Raw genomic sequence first — 22,554 nt, 5'->3', positions numbered from 1 at the left:
TAAACTACCTTTTAAGCATTATGATAAACAAACATTTGAAGCAGATGCTCCTCCCTTTGATCCAACTTCTTATGTCTAGGAGGTCTATACATAGTCTAAGCATGTCATACTTTGTAAATGTTGCCATACTAATGAGCAGTTCCATTGGGTCAGTTTGCTTAACTACATAGTACATGGATTGCTCTTATTATGATTTGATATTTGGAAAAGACAAACCAAAACCAATTCAGCACCAGAGGGGACACGACCTGACCTTAACAAATGTTAAGCATCCCCTGCTTATGTTGTTAACTTTGAGTACAGTGGTTGGCAGTAAAATCTGCCTTTGCTGATGAGCATATGACAGTGGCAGAAATAAAGTATTTTTTTCTGCCTGCTGTCCGTACTGGTAACATTCCCCAAGTTCTCAGACAAAACCCATTTCCTAGAAGAACAGGATCTAGTATCATCCATTCTCTGAAGGATATGAACTCTGAAACTCAGATAAATGTCATTATTTATTGACTTCAGACCTCAGGGGTTTGTCTGAAAACAACTGATTTGATGAGAAGCAAACCAAAATTATGAACCAATAATCTGGATGCCCTGCAAAAATCTAGATAGTTGAGAGGCATTAAAGTTCAATGTAAACATAATGGACTGCACATTACCTCTCTGACATTGTTTAAATGTTTTTACAGCTTTGAAAGCTGGGAAAATGCTTGATTTTTTTTCCTTGTAACTAGCAGTACCTTGAGCTGATAAAGCTCAGTGCACTACAAAAATTATGATTGGTTCAATGATGACCTTAAATGATGTATTCTCAGCATTGATGCCAAGACTAACCTCTTGAGCCTTGTTCTCAAGGTGAATTTCTTGGCATCCATATCTTGAACACATAACAAGCAGGTTATGATCGCAACCTGATTATAATCTTCTATAGTAAGGCTTTCCATGTGACCCAGTCGTTGCTTAGGTCTGCCTTTATGAGACCTGTTATTTAACACATAAATAACGCATATTGTTTCAGGTAAAATCGTAATACTTTACTCCCATAATAAATAGCCTATTTCAGTAAATAAGTTGAAATAACTCTGTAAAATATCAGCAGTAGTTTAAGTGCCCTGTTTTATAAACTTCAATGAAGGATCCATAACTGTAGTTGTTTTGTTACAGTTGTTATTAGTTTACCTGCTAGCATTATTAGGATCACTTACATTTCTAAAATGTTCTAAAAACTGTTTTGAGGAAGGATACGTAATGATATTACTTCTGTAAACATCCCAAATATCCTTCATGTTCTCATTCTGAGCAATACCAGAGGAACTGGTACTTGCGTATTATCGCAACCAAAGAACTGTGTAGTGTTTTTGCAGAAGTATGAATGTTAACCTGAAAAGGGTCACCTGTAGAGTTAATTTCTATTGCATCATGTTGTTTAGAAGTGTGGAAGAGGAATAAAGGCAAAATTCCTCTTCCTGGGAAGCACCGATTCCCGGCGTAAGCTAATGAGGCATTCAATAAAGATGCCTGCTGGTTGTGAGTTCTGTGAAGAAGAACCCCTTTTCTTCCTTACATTTGGACAACACTACACTACAGGGAATAAATCAAAGTAATAGTTCAGGTAAAAAATGCTGTGTCCTAAATGAGTCCTGTCCACCAAATACACTATATTCACTGCTTTGAAGTACAAGGAGAAACTTTGTGCATGTAAATATGGCGGCATGCAAAAACCAGCATAAAACCATGAATGTCACTGTGGAACAACAGAACAGAAAACATCCATGACACATGTTGTTACTAAGATGCCTCCAACAGAATGCAACCCAATAGTCACAGTGGTATGTAAGGAATCTGACTTTGCATTATGAAGAGTGTGAATTAGCCATTAGTTTTTTTTTTAGTGTCACACTGACTCCCATTGGAAAAGTATGTTCCGGAGAAACCCAGAATGTGACCGTTATTGCTCTTCCTGAGTCATACACAATCTGATACACTAATACTTGCTACTAAACACACACGTTGTAAGGCTACCATTAATGACTTCGGCCAAAGAATTTCTGTCCCTTGCAAATCTGGTTGTGATAATATGCAAGTACTGAAGAATCTTCATTACCATCAGAAATATTCATGTTATTTCTGTCATAATTCTGGAAATTAATCTGTATTTCCATAGTGCAAATCCTTTCAATTACACAAAATTTCTCAAAAGTATTCCGACACAGAATATTTATTCACTTTAACAATTTTTTCATGTATGCTACCTTGAACATTAACTACTACTTTCTGTTCTTGTATTCACAATTAAAAAAAATCTGAAGCAAGAATATGTTAAGCAAAAAGCTTATAGATTTGGATACAGTTTAAGTCAATTTTGGGTATTTGAAGATACATTTTGAAATATTACATTCATCACCAGAGTCAAGATTAAATTAACAATCAGTCTTTAATTACAATTTTCAGAGACAAAAAAAATATTTCAACAACCTCTACATTATCTACATTGTGTCTATCTATCTCCAGTTTATGAATTTCAGTAGCACCTGCAAACAGCTCTGCTTTAATCTGCTCTTTTGACTCAGTGATGTTACAGAAGGACTAAAACACCCCCCTTTCTTCATCTTTGCTTGGTCTTGAATTTAAGAGACAGAACTTGCACTATTAGTTGAGTTCTCAGCCACTGACCAGCTGCATATTCTACAGTCTGATTCACACAAGCCTTCATAGACACTTTCTCGTAACAAAATATTGTATTTGGTTTTACAAAGTCAAATGATGGCAAATTAGAAACATGCAATATACTCAAGGAGTAGGTTCATGTTCAGTACAAAATCTTTTCAAGAAGGGTTGACACTGGCCTTTAAAATAATTTAAGGTGTGAATGTCTTTTCCCTGTCCCCAAACTCTAAGGGACAAACCTATAGCCATCTTCATGTGCATCTTTGTGTGTGGGGGGGCGGGTGTTGCTTGTAAATGCCATGGGCTTCCTATTGAAATAAGCCAACAATAATCCCATACACTACATCTGTACTTGCCCTTGTATCCAAGGCTAAACTGTATTACAGTGGGACTAGTCCTATTAGCAGCTGACAAATGCTTTACAAAGGATACAGCTTAAATGGAAGAGTGTCATCTGCAGCTTTATACTAAGCAAGAAATTATTGGTGCAAGTGTGAGTTTCAATACATTTTCTGTTTTATAACTTATAGGTGTACACAGAAAAACATATATACATGCTTATCCTGCTATGCTTCCTTCATTAAGTACCAGCTGACTTCAGTAAAGTAACCAAGGCATCAATGATTTAAGATGTCACCTGTCTACAACTCATTAAATAGTAGGTTAACTGCATAAATCTTTTCTTCAATTAAAGGAGCTGAGGGCAAACAATGGCTCATTCTGGTGGTATTCAGCAAACACCTTCCACTCCCAGTAAACATGCTAGTCTGTTAAAGTGCATTTGATTACCAAGTGAAAAGCCCAGTAACTCTGCATTCTATTAGCTGTGTGTTCAACTACACCTGGTTACCAACTAAACAGACTCCTTATCCACATAAAGCAAAGTTTATCCCTGCACATTTTCAAGCACAACTTGGATCTATGGATAGGAAACAGATACTTAACCCCAAGACTTCCCCCTGCACTATTAATGGACATAGGTAGCCCCTAAATGCTTTATCCCATACATGGGTCCCCTCAAATTATCTATGGTATGCTCCCAATTATTCTCATTAGGGATAATACACAAGTATTGACCATGGGATAGGCAAGGCCAGTCTATAGCCAGATGGGATAGGTCATTTTGAACATAAAAAGAGGAACTGGCTAGGCTTAAAAATGGCCTGCAATTGCAGCTAGCCTAACACTTACCTATGAACCTATGAATACTTTCACATTCCGCATCTTATTAACTTTGTGTGTTAGACTACACTTGGTTACCAAGTGGATAGTTTTGCACTACAAATCCTATTAACTCTGTTAGACTACATCTAGTTACCAAGTGAATAGTCTAACGCTCAAATTCTTATTAACATTGTGTCATTTTATACTTAGTTGAGAAATGAATGGTCTCATATTGTGCATCTTTATAGTTTTCCTACTATATGTGGCATTTCACTTCCCAGAATTACAGAGAGTATGCTTAAATTAGTCAAGTCATCAAAGCCTGTAATTTTCAAAATAATATCAATTAACTGATTAACTAATTTAGATTTGTTTACTGAGAAAGTGCAACTGACAATTAAATCCTTTTTCAGTGGAGGCCCAGACAAAAAAGCTCAATAGTTACATACACAACGTTATTATGATAACATTCAAAACATTTATTAAAGTAAAAAACATTTACTACCTTATAACAGAGACATATCAAGAGTTCAACAATGAATTCATTGCACGATACAATACATGTACATTAAAGTGAACGTTTTATAAAAAAATATAAAAATTTAATTTTGGAGGTTGCACATACATTAAAGCAAATCTTTTATAAAAATTAACACAAAGACAGTTTTGGTGGTTGTTCTGTGAAATACACAATTTTAAGGAAATTTTTATGTAAAGACAGTATTGCAGATAGTTAGGCACTCTAGTAGTGAGGGGATAGTGATAACTGGGTGACCAGGTTGGTCTGATACAAATGTGCAAGAATGCAGCGAGAGTCATTGTTGTGCACTGTAAAAAAACAGAGAAGATTACTGTGAAATAAAACGGAGATGAAGTGCTGTGAGTTATAAATTACTGAGAAATATACAGCAGAAGATATGTAAGGGGAAGCATGTGGTAGTCAGACAGCTATGTTTGAGATAATACATAGATGAGCACCTTGAGAAGGTCAGTGATGTATATTTAGGGGAGCCATTTTGAGTAGCTTGGGAGAAGTGAGTCTGCATGAGAGATGTGCTGTAGTTGGTGGTAGCAGTATTCTATTGTGTGGGCAGAGATGGAATGAGAGGGAGGAGATAGTCAGGTGGTTTGGAGCAGTGAGATTACCATGTGTCAAGAAGGGTGTGGAGAGATGGGAGGAGCTAGTCAGGCGGTTTGGAGCCGTGAAATTACCATGTGTCAAGAAGGAATGATTTTCATCCTGTTTGAAAGTTTTTGGTGCATTTATTTGGCAGAGGGAGGTTGAGAGCAGTTCATCTATCTTGTGATATGGCAGGCATACAATGAGTCCCTATGAGGGTTGTACAAGGGATTCACATTTGCAAATTTTTTTCAGAAGAATGGAAAGTACAAAACGGGATATACCAGTGCAGTAGACTGCTGCTACAGGGACCGGTTTGTGGACTGTGGAGGATTGTTTTCGTGCTATTTTTAATCCACTGAGTTTGAGGAGGTTAGAGAAGTTGGGCCAGCTTAGCTGTTTGAAAGCTACAAAAGTAGTTTGTTCTGCTAGGAAGACTAGTGTCAAACTTTGCAGCCTTGTTGTATGATTGCTCACATTTTGTGAGTTGTGCCAATCATAGGTTGGTAAAGATTGCTGAGGCATATGTCAGGAGAGAGATCAGGAAGGAAACAGCAGCAGTGACTGTCCTTGCTTGATTAGACAAAATACAATTGAATCAATAAGACATACCAAACTTGTGGATGGTCTTGTGTGTTATTTGGGTTATTTGGTGAATGTATACATTAAAGTTTTTTCCAGGTAGTTTAGCAATTGAAGGTTAAGTGGGTTGAGCAGTGTTGCTACTGGTTTAGGTGTGAAGATCATAAGATTTGTTTTTTTACTGGTTTAGGACTAACTTAAATACCAGAAGCCAAGTTTCCACCTCTGAGAAGGAACCTTGAAAGAGGTTTTGAAGATCAGAGATAAGAGGGAGCAGAACAGATGATGCTGGAGTCATCCACATATTGGATCAGAGTGGAGTTGGTTAGTGCAGTGGGCAGATTGTTGATGAATAAATATATCAAAAAGAAGTGGGACGAGGATAGATCATTTAGGGACACTGACTGGGATGGGGAGGGTTGTGGAGTAGGCTTGTAGCCACTTCACTTTACCCTCTTACCTCTATGGTAAAGGTCAGATTTGAACCACAGCATAGCTTTGTCTGATAAGTCCATCCTGAAGAGTCCATGAAGGAGAAGAGGTGGTAACACAGTAGCTTTAGAAAAGTCAAGGAATACAGAGGAGACTGACAGCTTTCCATTACTAAGGATATTTACAGTGTTGAGATTAACAAATATGATTAGAATAAAAGGTAGAAAGAAACTTTTCAGTGTACTAAAGATAACCCAATTTTGACATATTATGCACAAATAACCATATCCTAATAATATAAATAGTAATATACCAATAATGTAAAAAGCTCCAAGCAAAACAATTTGCTATTTATTACTGCTTTCGCCCATTGCCATCATGGGAACCCATGGGAATTTATTGTAGGATACCAATGATGTGAATCAGTGCAGAGAATTGTATTAAGTATATAACAAAATCGGGAGAAATGTCTATAGTAAGCTACAACAGAAAAATGCATTAGCAAAAATGACCTGTATGTGCTGGTCTAAATAAAAGAACACTCTAGTAATTCAAGACATATTAGTGGTACTGAAGATATTGATAATCTTCTTCACTCAAGACCATCAGCTGAGACCAATAACAATTTTCCTCACTAAAGACCATTAGCTGTCACTGAGGCAGAATAGTACATTCAACTGTTACTTGAAACAGGAAGCTGCCCAAGTACCTTAACTGCTTAAAAATAAATAAAACTAAACATTTAAGAGTCTATCTGATATTGAAGAAAGGGTATCCTACATTTCTCCACAGTTGTGCTATTAACATACTATTTACCAAAACTATAATGCACCCCTAAAATTCATCAGTCTGCTGTCCCCTGGCCTCAGTACTACAAACTTAAAAACACAAACACTGAAGACATTGTGACATGTTTATTAGATGACAAAATACATTCGTAAATAGCTGAATCAATCAATATCAATACCAATAGATATGCTAATTCATAAAACAGTCAAAGAAATCTCTGATGCTTCAGTATGCCAAGCAATCCTTGACAGGGCAGCTTAAGAGAGAGCCCACACAGGGTAACTTGCTCAGCCCCTAAGCCAAGCAGCATACTCTCACAGTGCCATTGACACTGATAAAATGGCCCCAGGAAAGGAAGGGGCAATGAAAAGAAGGTGCGGTGGGGGCTCGTACACCAACCATATGGCTACATTGGAAGAGAAAACAGAGAATAAAACAGCCACCTTGCTAGTTCTGGAGAAAAATGCCTCCAATTCATTTATAAATACCACATATGACACTGGGTGAAACATCATACCCATCACCAACCAACACAGCTTTGGAGACAATTAAATCCAGGAGGTAAATAAAATTTGTCCCCTGATCTCACTTACTCAAACACAACACACACAAACTCTAAAGCCACTGTGGACAACGTATTAGATGACACTTGTGACAGAATACATTTGGAAGCAGCCAAAACCATCAACATCAATACCAACAGATAAATTCATTCATAAAACAGTTGTAGAACATCGCTGAGGCCCTAGAATGCCTAACACCCCCTGATGGACAGTGTGAAAGACAGCCCACACCGGCAAACTTTTCTAGCCCACAGTCTGAGTAACAATCTCAGTGCTTCATCAGACAAGCATGACCAACTAATCCAACACTGCACTGTGGACAGCTTATTCACCCATGAATACTGATAAACTGGACCAGAAAAGGAAGGGGAGGGATAGAAAAAGGAGGAAGGTCACACAGCAACCACTTACCAGGCTACACATGGGGCAGCATGTCCTCCCTATTCCTGAAAGATAAAATCAGAGGGGGTCAGGGTACTAACCCAGATCCCTAAAGAGGGTATAACAGATAAACCCAATGAAAACTATACAATAATACTGGATGTCATGAATCTTTAGGTAAATAACATGAACCTACACAACACACCATTTATAGTGTTTCAGTTTTCTTACCTTTTCCTTTCTTTCTCTCTCTCTCTCTCTCTCTATATATATATATATATATATATATATATATATATATATATATATATAGTGTGTGTGCGCATGTGTATCTATATTTGCTTTAAATCAAGAACTACTTTGAAACAAGTCATGCAAAAAAGGATGCTAAATAAATGTTAAACACATAGCTATTTCCTAGAATATTCTCTTTTCAAGGTATGGTGATCTTCGATTTGGTGTATATAAGTTCAGGGTGTGTTGGGGGCTTCCCCCATTGAAGATACAGAGGGGACTTGTCCTCCCTGCAAAAATGAAGTTTAAAGGAGAACAATGTACGAGATTCACTCTTTTCCTGCAGTTTCTGCCATTTTTTATCTGTGTTGGTACTTGGCATTTTGAATGCCGACATTTCACTAGGAAGCCATTCTAGTGGATGTTCTCTTTTTTTTTTTTTTTAAACAAAAAGCATCTTTATTAAATTATCACTTAAGACACAGGCAATCATACATTTATATAAATGAAAACAAACCATATTAACAGTCCCAGCTGCTAGTATTTTATATCACAAATCATACTGACACAATATTAGTTGCAAACATTATACATCACTTATACTCTACCCGATCATTGTTAGTCAAACATTACATAACTCAGTCAAATCCTGCATTCTTTTAAAGCTTGTTCCTCCCCTGTATGTACAGTTCCCACATTTCCTATTTTCCCTGATTTGCTCCTACCATTTTCTATAGATCTCAAATCCAGTTGTTTTATCTCTGTTAGTATATTCACTGCTTCTAGTACAGTTAGTTTAGACTTCGATTTCCATTTTCTAGTAATTGTTTTTTGGCAACCATCATAATTAGACTTAGCAAGGCCTTACTATTTCTAGGCAATTCTGATTCTGTATCATAGATCAGAAAAATCATTCCTCTCGATACACCAATTTGCTCACCCAGTATCTCTAATCGCAGTGGCTAACTTGGAGGGTCTCCCAATGCAAAAGGAATTAGATGAACAACCATGGCCGGCCTTTGATTGCCCAAAGTCTTCTGTAGGAAAGTGCCTAAGCCTTTAGGAGTCACAAAAACCCCAGATGGAAACAAATACTAAACTATTGGAGGATGCATCATGGGAAACTCTGCACAAAGTTAAAATCCACTGAGCATGGCGCAGTAATGGATAAAATGATCCGATAGCCTATACCCTTCCAATTGGTGTTGGGCCTGGCAATCCAGACTAAAACTGCATCATGAACAGCACATGCATCTGTTAATTGGAAAGAAACAAAGTTCAGCAACACAAAATGCACCAGCATAAAGCAAAGTTAATAAAGTAGTCGAAAATGGAATACAAGTTCCTACCAATGGGCTGCCAGGAGTCTACAGATAAATCCCTTCATCTTTCCCTATTAACACCCAGCACAGGCAAAACACATACAGACACAGTGAATTCTGTTCTGCAAAAAGTAAATAACTCTAACCAGGTAACACTTACAGTAACTCATTCTCTCCTATGGACATCTGGAAGTTTGCACTAACTTCCAATTGGATAAATCTAAGCTTTTTGAATCAAATTATGTCCTCATATTTCTAACAAATATTCATATCTCTGGAACCTTAGGTGTTACTAAAGAAGTATAAATGGCAAACTCTTCAACACAACTATTTTTATAGTGGTAGTATTCTTTAGGTTCTAGGTTTTAAACTGGATTTTGTAAGTCATGGTAAACATATTTACTATTAAATTTGTAATACTTTGCAAACAACTTACAATATCTCAGCAACCACTCAAATTACCCACATGCTACTAGTAGCATGTTGTTCACTTGAGAAATTTCATGTGAGGCTAAGCAGTTCTGTCTATGCTACATGGCTACTGAGATATTTAGAAAAATATGAAATTTATGACAATACAAATAATTATATGGGCAGCAATTAATATCTCTTTCTCTGCACTAGACAGAGATCAAATATCAACACAGTTGTGTTTGTCATTGTGTAAGATATACGATGAAATATTTTAATACTATGGTTTTAAAATTAATGTAAATATGAACAAGCAATATTTGATGCCAAGAGGCAACAGTAGGATGCAACTGCAAAAAGCACATACAGGCGTCACCTGGTTGTAATGAGTTAACCAGGACATGGGGTAAAAAGCAACAAGTTGGAATAGGATTCAACAGCAACCACCTTACTTGTTCTGGGGAAAACAATCCCCAGCTATGCAATAAATACCATATATGTGACTGGATGAGAATGTCATCTATCAGCAGCCTTCTATAATTCTTAAAACAAGATAGTACAAAAACAATCTCCACAGTTAAGACAAGGATGTTCCTCCATCAGAGAATAGATGAGTAGGAATATTTTAAACTAAATACATATGTTATTCCTAAAGAATGGAGGGTAACTACAAAACGCATCATGGAGATCATTTCTTTGTACCATCAAGTTTTAGGAATTCTAGTTGGCCTAGCACTTCAGACAATGCAAGATGCAGGTTGGATACCAGAATTAGATTTTTGGGACCTTGATCACCAACCAGAGGTCTTGGTGACAAATGAATCAATGAGGAAATCAAACTAATTCATGGAGGAGTAAGTCCATGATCATACAAACTGAGAAATAAAATGGAGCAGCACCAACGTATCATTCTTTAGTGGAAACATGCAACAGATTGGTCCAACCCATCACCAAGCTAGTCCTCTATATGCACAGCAGTTCAGCTAAGTTCAGTAACCAGATCAATTTACCACACCTCTATCTACAAGCACAGGACTGACAAAAACTCAATCTTCTAATCCTCCTAACCACTAAAACTCTAGATTCAACATGGGTTCTGCACAGCTGGAATGTGTAACTTGTCATACCGGGGGGGTGCAAACAGGGTTAAACAATCTAATTATCCACCACTCCTGATTATTTACTTGAAACAAATGTGTGAAAGAGATAAAATGCAAAGGACACTTCAAAAGGATCAAAATAGGGTTTAAGTTATTTTTAGAGATCAAAAGGTAAAATAACAAAACACTGGCACTTCTACTTCCAGCATAAGTAAAAATAAAGGTCAAATTTTGTATTAATATGAGTCCATACATGTATTGGTAGGTCAACTAGATATAGCAGACAACAGTGGTGTGATCATGTTGCATCCAGGAGTTTATAGAAAGAGGTACAATCTGGAATGCAGATTCTTGGGAGGACTGCAAACAGTAGACCACTGGGAGTGGGCTTTTCTGCCAGCAAGTGTGAGTAGATAGCATCCTTCCTCACCATCACACCACCAGAGATAGCCACTTTCTAAGTAAACCTCTGAGGTCGATCTCTGAGGAAAAAAATAGAAATAATGATCACAATAATTTATTTCACCTTGTTTGCCCATAGGATACTTTCCAGACTGCACCCCCACCAGCAACTGACTCTGTCCCATATGACTGTCCTATACAACTGCCATACATTTTCACTGACTGCATGCCTTCTCACCCCCACTCCCAAAATGTAGGCACATTGTGGTTGAATTGTAAGGAAAATGAAAGCATAATAATGCCGATAATTTATGTCAATGGGTTCCCGATTGACACATATACTATCCTTATGACAAACCGTATGAAATTGTATCTGACTTGTGCTTCGATGAAGTTACAGTAGTTTCTTTCTTGACTGTCATACTCCCAGACTACTGACCAGATTCTTGTATCCTCTGTCAATGTACTACATGCTGTTCCCATATTGGTGTCTCAGTTGAATTCCCTTGGCTCACAAGCTTTATTCTCTGTGATGCTTCTCCCAGCTCTATCTCCTCACTCTAACCTCCATCTTGTGACCTTCAACTACATTTCTATCTAATAGTATCAACTCTGTATGCCACAATACACTGTACTATTAAAAACCTCAATGATCATTTACATTGTAACTATGTATACATAAGGCGTAGCATATACTACAAGAATATCATTAATAACTATGTGCAACCTGTAAAGTCTGTGCAATGAGTATTAACTTTTAGCAAACTGCACTGCTTAAACATACATAAGAGTATATGTGCCACTTACATGTAAAGGTTGTCTGTTGACTGTAATTGTTAGAAAATTGTATCTATTGTCAACCTCTAATATAGTTCTTACATTCTGTCCCTTCAAGTACTACTAAAATAATCCATGCTGCTTTTGTAAATCTAACGTACAGCCAACAGTAATGTAAGCTCATAGACTGTCTCTGCAAGTACAAGAAGTACTCTGTTAACAGGAACATCACTTGGCTATTGTATTATTCTTTATATCTCTATATAGTTATAGTCTAGACTGCACCGTCATGCTCATTCATTAATAGTCACAAAGCCATCATCAGGTTTTATAGTCCAAACAGTTATCAGGTATTAATAGTCTACACATTTGTCATCAGACAATAGTGACATAGTCATTATTTGACAATAATAGCCTGAAAATTCATCCTCACTCATTAATAGTCACATCAAGTCATCATCATTAATTCAGTATACAGTCATTTGACATTGTTTATACTTGCATTACTAGACATTTCACTTAAAGAATGAGCAAACCTGCCTTAATACAGAGAGGTTAAAAAGCTTACCTATTGTACCAGGTCAGAAAAACGACTCAGCCAGTGAATCCAAAAGCAGAATTTATTGCTGAAATGACTGTAGACAAGCAAACTCTTTCTCTCTCTCTAGCGCCTCGGCCGATGCCTTTAACAGAGTACAATTACATCCATTCACAACCTCATATATATATTAAAGCAAAACCAATAAAACAATTAGAGAAACACTTTACAAGAGCCATTTCCATTTTAGCTCTCTATTTAACCCATAAGGCTACAAAGTATTGAATTTCAAAATGAAAAGTGCTTTATGTTGAAATTTACTTTTTAAACATGCATCTCTTTCACAATAAAGTTTCTAAAACACTTCCTTTCAACTTACTCCCATCACTATTATGGTACATTTTAAAATGTAAGCCTAATGAGCTTTCCACTTTTTCATTTTTTATATTTCTTCAATGTTCTAAAAATTAACACAAAAACTTTTAGTTTCTCCAACATAAAATAGGTTACATTCACATTTAAGCATATAAATAATTCCCTCTGTCATACAGCTATAACTGTCACACAAATCATATTTCTGTCCATTTATTTTATTAAAAGTAGATACTGTATAGTTATATATACTGCAATGACATGCTTGAAGACCAAACTTTCTAATAGATCTATTTAACTTTTCCACAGGAAATTTAAACTGAGCATGTATTAACATATCCTTAATACTCTTCCCTCGCCTGTATGACACCATCGGTCTTTGAGGCAACAATTCACCCAAAAAGGGATCCTGTGTTAAAAAATTCCAATGGGTCATAATGATCTTAACCAATTGTTCAGTGTAAACACCAAATGTGGTCATAAAAAATATTTTATCCACTGAAATATTTTTATTTCTGTCTGATCTACCCTTATATTCTGCAACTATCTTGTCTTGATTACCTGACATAAGTCTATTTCTGGCTTGTTCTACACATTTGGCACTATAGCCTCTATTTTTAAATTTCTCACATATTCTTATTTCTTCCTCCATTTTACCATTATCACTGGTCAGCGTTGAAATGTGTAGCAACTCATTATAAGGAAGAGCAGCCATTAAATGGGGAGGATGGCAGCTGGAGCCATATAAAAAAATATTTACTCCCTCAAACTTGTGATGAACAGATGTAACTATCTTACTTCCTTCTACCTCCAAATTAACATCTAAAAATGTCACTCTTTCCCCACATTGTGCCCCATCAAATTTAATCCCAAAATTATTTTGGTCCAAATTATGTATAAACTCACCTACCTCAGATCTACCACCTTCACATAGAAAAATTAAATCATCTACATATCTAAAACACTACTACATAACTTCTGAAAAACTCCATTCTATATAGAAATTGTGCCTCAAAATGGCCCATGAACAGATTTGCATACATTGGGGCAAATACTGCCCCCATTGCTGTTCCCTTAACTTGTTGGTACAAAGTACCATTAAACTCAAAAAAATTTTTTTTGAGACAGAAATGTACCAAATCCATTATGTAGTGAGTTAAAGGGGTATCTCCCAAGAAATATTTTAAGGCTTCGATACCCAATTCAGGTGAAATATTTGTATATAGATTTTTAACATCTATCACTATCCAATATTTATTTCCATTCCACTGGATTTTATTCACCTTACTTAGAAAATCAAAAGTAAAGAAGACAACGTCTCTACTTTTGTCAGTAGCTGTTCACGTAGGACACTACCAATATTGTGAAGGAAGTAATTACATGCAGACAGTATAGGGCAACTGGGGGGATTAATCCTATTTTTATGTAATTGTACCAGGTCAGTTTGATGCTGACTGCACACACATTTAAATACTGAATAAAAGTATCAGAGTCATCCCTCTCTTTATACTGAATAAGCAGTTTGGTACCGACATTGGGACCCAGGGCTGGATTTTAACCTTTGCTACTCATGTGCCTCTATTGGAGAGTAAGCACTTCTTTCTTATGTTAGTAGCCCTGATTTCTTTCTGCAGTTTCAGTATGTTTCATTCACTTAGCTGCTTCAAGGTATTTTTTCTAGCCCAGTCTCAAGTTTTCTAAGTCTGTGTTACATTCTGAAATCATCTACATTTGGACTGAGTTGCTTTGCTGCCTACTCTGCATCGTGCCTACTACCAGGCTGCCTCTTGTTTTAGCAGACTGAATCTTAGCCCTGCCCAAGGTAGTTACCAACTTATTCTTGATAATATAGCTAGGTTGGATTCCTTTCAGGTTGCATTCTTTACTTGGCCATAACACTGACATTTTTCCATGCTCCTCATTGCCTGTTTCCTAACTACTACACCTAAAAAAAATAATAAAATAAAATTATTGCTGTGCAAAGTATACAGTTATATATTTATGCTTCAGCTACAAAGTAACATATGCTTTTTTGGTTGAAAATTCTGATTTGTATGCTAAACCCATTCAGTTCACAATGTCCATATTATAGCAAGTAAGCTTATATGTAACAAACACAAACCACAAAATATGTTACAGTATGGCCTTTAATGTACATTAGTGGCACCAATTAATATGTGATGGACAGTCTATCATTTCCAGATTCCCATCATTGCCACCAAGTAATATGTAAGGGGCAGCTGGACTTAAAACCATATTGTAAATTTGTACTGCTGCCTGAGGTAATACCAGCACCTGCCAGACTCAAATAAGCTTTACTCTTACCAGCTGCAGAGCAAGTTAGAATTACTGGCTTCCTAGCACTACACTAATCTTACTCTTAGTTCATTGTCTTCCAGTGTTGTGTTACCAACAGTAAAATTTGGCTGGATAATTCTGCATATACAGACAAAAACAGACATGCAACCCACTACACCTACACATGCACACACACAAGCACACACACTTCTCAGGAGGTATTAACGGTACCACTTTTCAGGACTAGTTCTTTCCTTATTTTCCTGTCTTTTCAGTAATGCTGTCTAGACTTGTTTTGCTTACTAAAACCAAAATTATACAATGAAATGTAATATTCTAAAATGTATATGCTGGCTGACTAGAGCAATTGGCATGTCCATTGTAAATCCAGTATTACCAATAAGAACAACTATCAGTGGCTGTAGCTACTACAAACAAATATCTACAGCCATCATATTCTCAGTGCTGCAAAGCACAAAAAATAAATTAAGCTCAAGTGTAAATTTCACTTCCACACTCCCCAAGCCATATATTTCAGGAAAAATGAAAAAAATGCACTCACCTCACAGATGGGACATCACAAGTCTGCAGTTATGTTTACAGAAACAGTAGGATGCATACCCATTTCTACCAAATGTACTGCACAAGCAAAGACCCATCCCAGGGCATGTGCACTAATCTCCCCTACCTAAGAGAATGTGCCGAACGTTGTAAAGTGCTTCTTTATCAGTCTATCTACACCATGGTATATGCAATGATCTTATTTAGAAAAGGTAAGACAACTGTTTTCAAAATGTAATTCTAGAATAGTATTAGTCCAGTAGTGTGTGTAGATAATGCAGTATTTACCCATGGCTGGCTTTGGTTGATCACTTACACTTCAGCCTCATGAAGAAACCACATGAGCAAATCCTGTATTACCCTCACCTAGACATAGACTATTGCTAAATTATTTTCCAATCCTAAAGTAAGCCAACCATAAGTGGCTAAAATAGTTGCTGTTCAAAAACAGGAGACAGCTCTTATGTTTCACCAGTTCAAGACATATACCGTTCAAACACAGCAGTCATGATGGTTTACAACTGAATAATAGAATTATTTACTTGAAGTAAATAAAATTTAGTAATTCATTTTGTAAAATTAAATAAGCAAAACAGCTGTGAATTTGTAAAACTAAGTACACAATAACTAGTTTTATAAATGAACAGATGTAATACAGACATCTGAAAAGTTTGCTGGCACTAATACCACCGGAACCTGATTTGTAACGCAACCAGCAGATGCACAGTCTCATAGGGAAATTTAGTCCTGGTTTGAACATTTGTACCAGTGAGACTTTAGAAGCAAGGAATAAATAAACTGGTTAACAGTCTCTCTGCTTCAAAAAGTCAAAGGTTGTTCAGTTCATATAGAATGGTTCCTGTGTCCACGTACATCCATAAAAAAATCCAAATAAGGGAATGCATGCTCTTGACTGAAGTAACATCTCAAGAATGAGGCAGTTTTAAGTAATGAAAATGTGGGCACAACTGAGAATTCAGTTCCACCATTTACCAACTCTGCTGCATTTTCAATGAAAGCAGCAGTTTATTGTGTAGAAATCATTTACATTTACCTCAGTTTAATATAGATTTATCTATTTTACTGGAAATTAAAGTCAGTGTGTCATATTTATCCTCTGAAACAGATTTTCTTTAGTAGGAGTACCACTTCTTTACAATGGCTACCCAGGGACTGTCCTAAAGGTTGAAGGAGGACCACCTCTAATCAGAGACCAACATTATGTGCCCCTAGTGTTAACAAAATATATCTGCACTCCGTAACGTAATCACCATCTGCCCCCCCCCAATGCATCTTTTCTGGAGATCTCTCTTTTGCTATTTTCTTTTCACTGTCCTCAGCACTATAAGAGAACTTGAGAGTTAGAGAAAAGTGATGCATTATTGGAAGGATGCGAGTTCCAGACAGCATAAGAAAGCTTTATTTGCAGAGTAGTCTCATCTCTTGTGGCATCAGCCTTAAAGGTTGCTGAAGAGAGCAAAATAAACTTACAGATATATTATAATGGTAAGTGAATAACTTTTGCATTATGGACAGTTAATAACCGTTTATTTTACATATGTACATGCATCTTCAGAAAAAAAAAACAATATTTTATTCTCAAACTTGACAGCTTCCTTCTATAGCGCTGAAGTAAATATTACAATTGAACACACTCCTTCGTCATTTAACATTGAAACAGCAAAGGACTATGTTGGAAAATGGGTACGTTGAACTGTTTTTTGTTTCTAATCTTGATATAAAGTCTCGTACATCAGTAAATTAATGTATAGTTTTCAAAGCTTACTTGGTAACACACTGCTTTAACTTTCATTATCAGGCTAATTGGAGCAGCTTTGCCTTACCCATTTGTCTTAATGACAAGTTTGTTTGTGTCTTTTGGCTTTTCCCGGTTAGGGGTCGCCACAGCGGAACTCCGGTCCACTAATGATTGGTAGTGGATTTTTACGTACTGGGTTACCAGCCCTGACGCACAACCTTCAACGAAGGCACGCCCCATTCACGTATGCCTCCACACAGAAGACGCCCTAGCTGAGAATCGAACGGGACAACACTACCACAACACCACCACCGCAGTCTATTTGTCTTAATGACAAGTAATAAAGTGATATCCCACATTCCAAAAACATGCAGTAGGTGGATTGGACACTCTAAATTGGCCATAGGTGAGTGTGTGTGCACGAGTGCATGGTGTGAATGAATGACCATGGCAGGGCTAGGCACCTGGTGGTGTAAACCTTGGCTCAAGATGATTGTCACTACAGAAATGACACCCCAACCTCATGTGCAAAATGGAAAAAGGGGTTGAGGATGAATGGATGGATGGATTAGGCATACAGAAAACTAAGTGAATTAGTTAAGCTTATTGGTTATTATGATTTTACTCATGTTTACTATCATTTACCTACTATTAAGCTGTTGACACATTACACACAATTGTTTAGCATCATAAAAATTAGATGAGCCTTCAAAGGGTTTACAAAAAATTGCTTAAGTAGGTAACACAGTTTGTAAAACCAAATTACAATGCATGATTTTTTTAATCATACATTTTTTATTTTATAAATGATAATCATGTACACATTTTAAAACAAAACGTCTCGGTAAATAACAAGCAAATTGAGAAAAAAAATGATACAATAACTATTTACAATATATACAAAGGCCTGAAATGATGAATTATACATTAATGATAAAAAATTATAAAAAGATACACAGGTATGAGAAATTTCAGAAAGAGTTTGAGTCCATTTGAAGCATCTCAGTGAGTGACAAAACCTTCCTCCAAGGGTTGCTGGTGAAGTTCTTTGGGTAAATTCTGATTTCTTTGATCTTGATTTTTAACTTTCTGCAGAATGATGGAGCATTCTGCCAAAGCAACTTTAGCCAGCAGGAACGGGGGAAATGTGAAAGTGCAACCCACATCTGCAGGTCCAAAAAAACTCCATTACACTGCTACCCAGTCCATTCTGCAAACATGTATAGCACTGCTGCCTCATGTGCAATGTTTTTGCTACTTTCATTCAATTGTTGGTAGGCAAACCCCTTACAGATAAGTGCATCTTTCAGAGTTAATTTCAGGGGACCCTCAATTGAAGTGAGTTGCTTAGCCACACAGTAGTGAAATGTGACCATGTGCCACCAAAACTGTGACCATCTCTCATCCACACTCAGTAAGCCTAACTACTAACAACCACACAGCTCCAAGCTGCCTTGCCTGAAACCCCTACAAACTACCTCATTTTTAATCCTTAACACTAGCACTAGCTTTAGACAAACGTAACTACTTCTCTACCTGACAGTACCTATCTATCTTATCTCATCTGGATCTATTCTACTAGTCAAGCCTGCTACTACTGCTAGCATAATAGCTAAATTGGTGTCTAAATAAGATTTAACATGCATGTCAAACAAAATGAATTTTCATTTACTCCAGAAATGTACTTAATTGAATGTTTAATGTAAGCCACTTTGAATTTTGTTTCTCTGTACTAACATAAAAAAAAATCAAGTGTCTGTTTAACTAAATTGTAAGTGTACTACTATCTTTTCCTGTTTTATGTATGTGGAGCTTTCCTTACCAGGCCTTTACTGAAAAGGGTATTTTAAGCCCAGTCATAATTTCTTGGTAAACAAAAGCAAATAAATAAATAAATAAATAAATGGAAGCTGAGAGAATGAAAGGTAGGTCTAGAAAAAGCACATTACCACCGCATACCTGTAATCCTATGCATTAAGGAACTAGACAGAAAAGCTATATTTTACCATGATTATTAGTGGCACAATTCTGCAACCAGTTATTTTATATTTTATACAGCATACTACAGTGAATGAATATATTGGACATTTTTGGACGTGAAGAGGTAGATCCTGAGGCAGCAACTTCTTCTCTACCTGAACACTGATTACAGGAGTCTGTCAATCGGGCCCCCTCTTTTCTATTTATTTATAAATAGTCTTCCTGCTGATCCTACTTGTCTCAAAAGTCTACTCAGGCCTGCTCTCAGATTAAACATATTAATACATAAATGGCTAAAGGCTTCCATGTTCATTACACATGTACACGATACATATATAACTAGACTTGTATGTCTATGTCATTACCTTTACTTTGTACAGTATTACTGAACATATACGTTTCCACAGTGTCTATGTGCTATATCTGTGAATGCACCTGTTTTTACCTTGTGGCCCAGGTTTTGATTGAAAAACGTTTTTGGATCAGCTCACCCCCCTTCTCTTTCCCATTGTTCCTCAGATTCCACACAAGCCTTGTCAAAATCTGGATATACAGACTGCCAGAGCTGTAGTTACATCAGTTGCTACTCTAGGCAAGCCCTCCATTCAGTTGGTGCATTTCATCTAAGTAGAGGATATTATTTCCCTACACTTTCTAAGATATCTTTCAGAAATGGTACCACGGAGGTAATACCATCTCCTTGCGACAGTTCCTAACACACATCCACACACGCACACAATCCACACACACACACACACACACACACACACACACACACACGCACACACACACACACACACGCACACACACACGCACACACACACACAAAATCTACACACACACACACACACACACACACACACACACACAATCCACACACACACACAGTGTAAACAGTTTCGGCTGCTTTCTGATATACAGTTGCTTAAATGGTCAGTAATACAGCCTGAACTCTGAGGACTAGTAGGCATTTTTTCCAGATAACCAGTAACACTGATGCAGCAATCTCACCACGACTTCACAATAGTTGAACATCACCTATTCTACAGCTGTGATCATGCCGCTAACAGCTCCGGGCACCTCTCACGAATTAAGCTAATTATCAACAGAAAAATAATCATGTCCTGATTTTACAGCTACCTCAAAGCTGCTCTTCATTTCTAATTCAGTTAATACTAAACTGTAGTTTTTCTCTGAGTCACTTTAGTCAGGAAAGTTAAACCCTTATCCTCAGTTCACACATTTGTCCATCTTGAGTATCTATAACAAAACTAATAAGGGCCTTGTCTTGTCCTGCATCTTCTGTTTTCGGGCTCTCTGTTTCCTTCCTAACATTGCTTTGTAAGCCTCTGCACAGACGTCCAATCGTGACCAAGAAGCCTACCTGGGTATTTAATTTTGTCCACTAAGTCATAAGCTTTTAAGTATGTCCTAGGATTTATTACAGAGTCTCAATCAGCAACTCTTTGTTTTTCTTTTTGCAGATGTTTATAGAAGAATCATTCTCTGTGAAAAACAAGTGTCTCTCTAAAGCTTGCAATCCTATTGTTTAATTACATGCAGTTCATTGCGCCTCTGTATTTATTAACTTAAAAATACTTATATATTTATGATTTGATCATTTCACCTTCATATTTTCATTTCTTTCCTGTGTACTTTTTATTCTTGTCTGCTTGCAAGGCTATTGCAATTGTACAAAGCACTCCAAATCCATTCACATAAACTTTATAAAAATTAATAGGAACTTGTTTTTCTGCTGGCTATTTAAGCTTCTGTATAACTTAATCATGTAAAAAATTAAATATCTGTGAGCTTTAAGGCCAGCATAAGTGTTGCAGGTAGGCCTGTGCAACTGCGTTGCCAACCCTCACTTTGCCATCTTTTTTACTATTCCTCTGACTACAAGTTACAAGAACTTGCCACAATTCCCACTAAGTAATAGTTCCTGCCGTTCACTATAGATTGTCTTCAACTAGTTTCCATGCTTGCCTTTTTCTACTGTCCTTTCTTTACAACTTACAATGTGTCATAATTAGTGCAGTATGTAGTTACATTGCAAATTTCCTTTTCTTATCCATTGTGTAATATCCTTGTGCTGTATACTTTCCCTCTAACTCCAAGTCTCCATATACCTTAGCATTTTGTTAACTCTGTTTTATTCACTATCAGCTTGATGTCCTGCTCTTCATATAACCTCCAAACTGAGATTCCCCATCTGAAGCCTGAGCTAAACTGAGATGATGGCATCTGCATTTCTAGGGTCTACCCAGTTGACAAAACATCCTACCAATCTATTGCTGATTATTAGTTTTCCCCCATATTGCAGAGTTAAATTAAACTAAAGAGTCATTACTAAATGAAGATCTTTCACTTAATTTGAGTTCCTAACTAATGATCTCCCCAGTATTTGCCATCAGTCCTTTCAAAGCAAAATGAACAACAGTGTGACCCATCTGCCTACCTGTTTGGCTGATTTTTTATATGAAGCTAGGCAGTGTTAATGAGATATAATATGAAGTGTTGTGTTACAAATAGCATGAAATGAAGTTTTTGCGTGCAACTTGTTTGCAGAAATGTTGCTTTGTGTTACATTTGTACTGTATATAACACTGACTGGAGTGGTAGACAGTGACTACATACCTTTTAACAGTTCTGCACTGTGTGATGCTCCTGCGTTGGCCCAGTAATCAAGCAGCCTCAATCCTCACCACTAACACCAGTGAGTGACGTTCACATTGGGAGGATGACAAGTGCACACACAGATCACAGTCAGTCTGGGGCTGGTTTCTCCCTCTCTCTCTCCAGATCCCCAATAAGACTCCCCACTGTCACAGCTATAGGGTTAAGATCTCAGCCATGTGGTCAAGCCAAAACCTCCTGCACTCTCTGTATCCAACCAGTACTTCATGTCCCTGCCCAAGTAGCTGATACAAACACACACTTTGAGATTTGTTTTATATACAAACACACAGACACTCCTGGGGAAGGCTGGCACAGGTTCACTAGCTATGCCCCCTTCTGCCCAGACTATAAGGTAGACATCACTGCCATCAACCATTATTATCAGCTACTATAAGGCCCTTGCAAAGGCTGACCAATTCCACTGTATAA

At 37.0% G+C, this 22,554-nt stretch overlaps 1 protein-coding gene across 1 annotated transcript in view; it reads left to right on the top strand.

Moving 5' to 3' along the window:
• The window catches only part of LOC122789871 (adhesion G-protein coupled receptor G4-like), a 464,784-nt gene that overhangs the window by 296,933 nt on the left and 145,297 nt on the right, over positions 1 to 22,554 (top strand). Inside the window, exon 7 of the mRNA XM_044057305.1 lies at positions 17,317 to 17,408. Coding sequence (XP_043913240.1) covers positions 17,317 to 17,408 — 92 coding nt within the window. The remainder of the gene's footprint in view (positions 1 to 17,316; positions 17,409 to 22,554) is intronic.

This window comes from Protopterus annectens, chromosome 15.part0 (genome assembly GCF_019279795.1).
Source record: "Protopterus annectens isolate FY-2018-M chromosome 15.part0, PAN1.0, whole genome shotgun sequence".
Classification (NCBI taxonomy): Eukaryota; Metazoa; Chordata; order Ceratodontiformes; family Protopteridae; genus Protopterus; species Protopterus annectens.
Note: the sequence above shows the minus strand (reverse complement) of the source record. Positions and strands in the feature narration are given on the sequence as shown.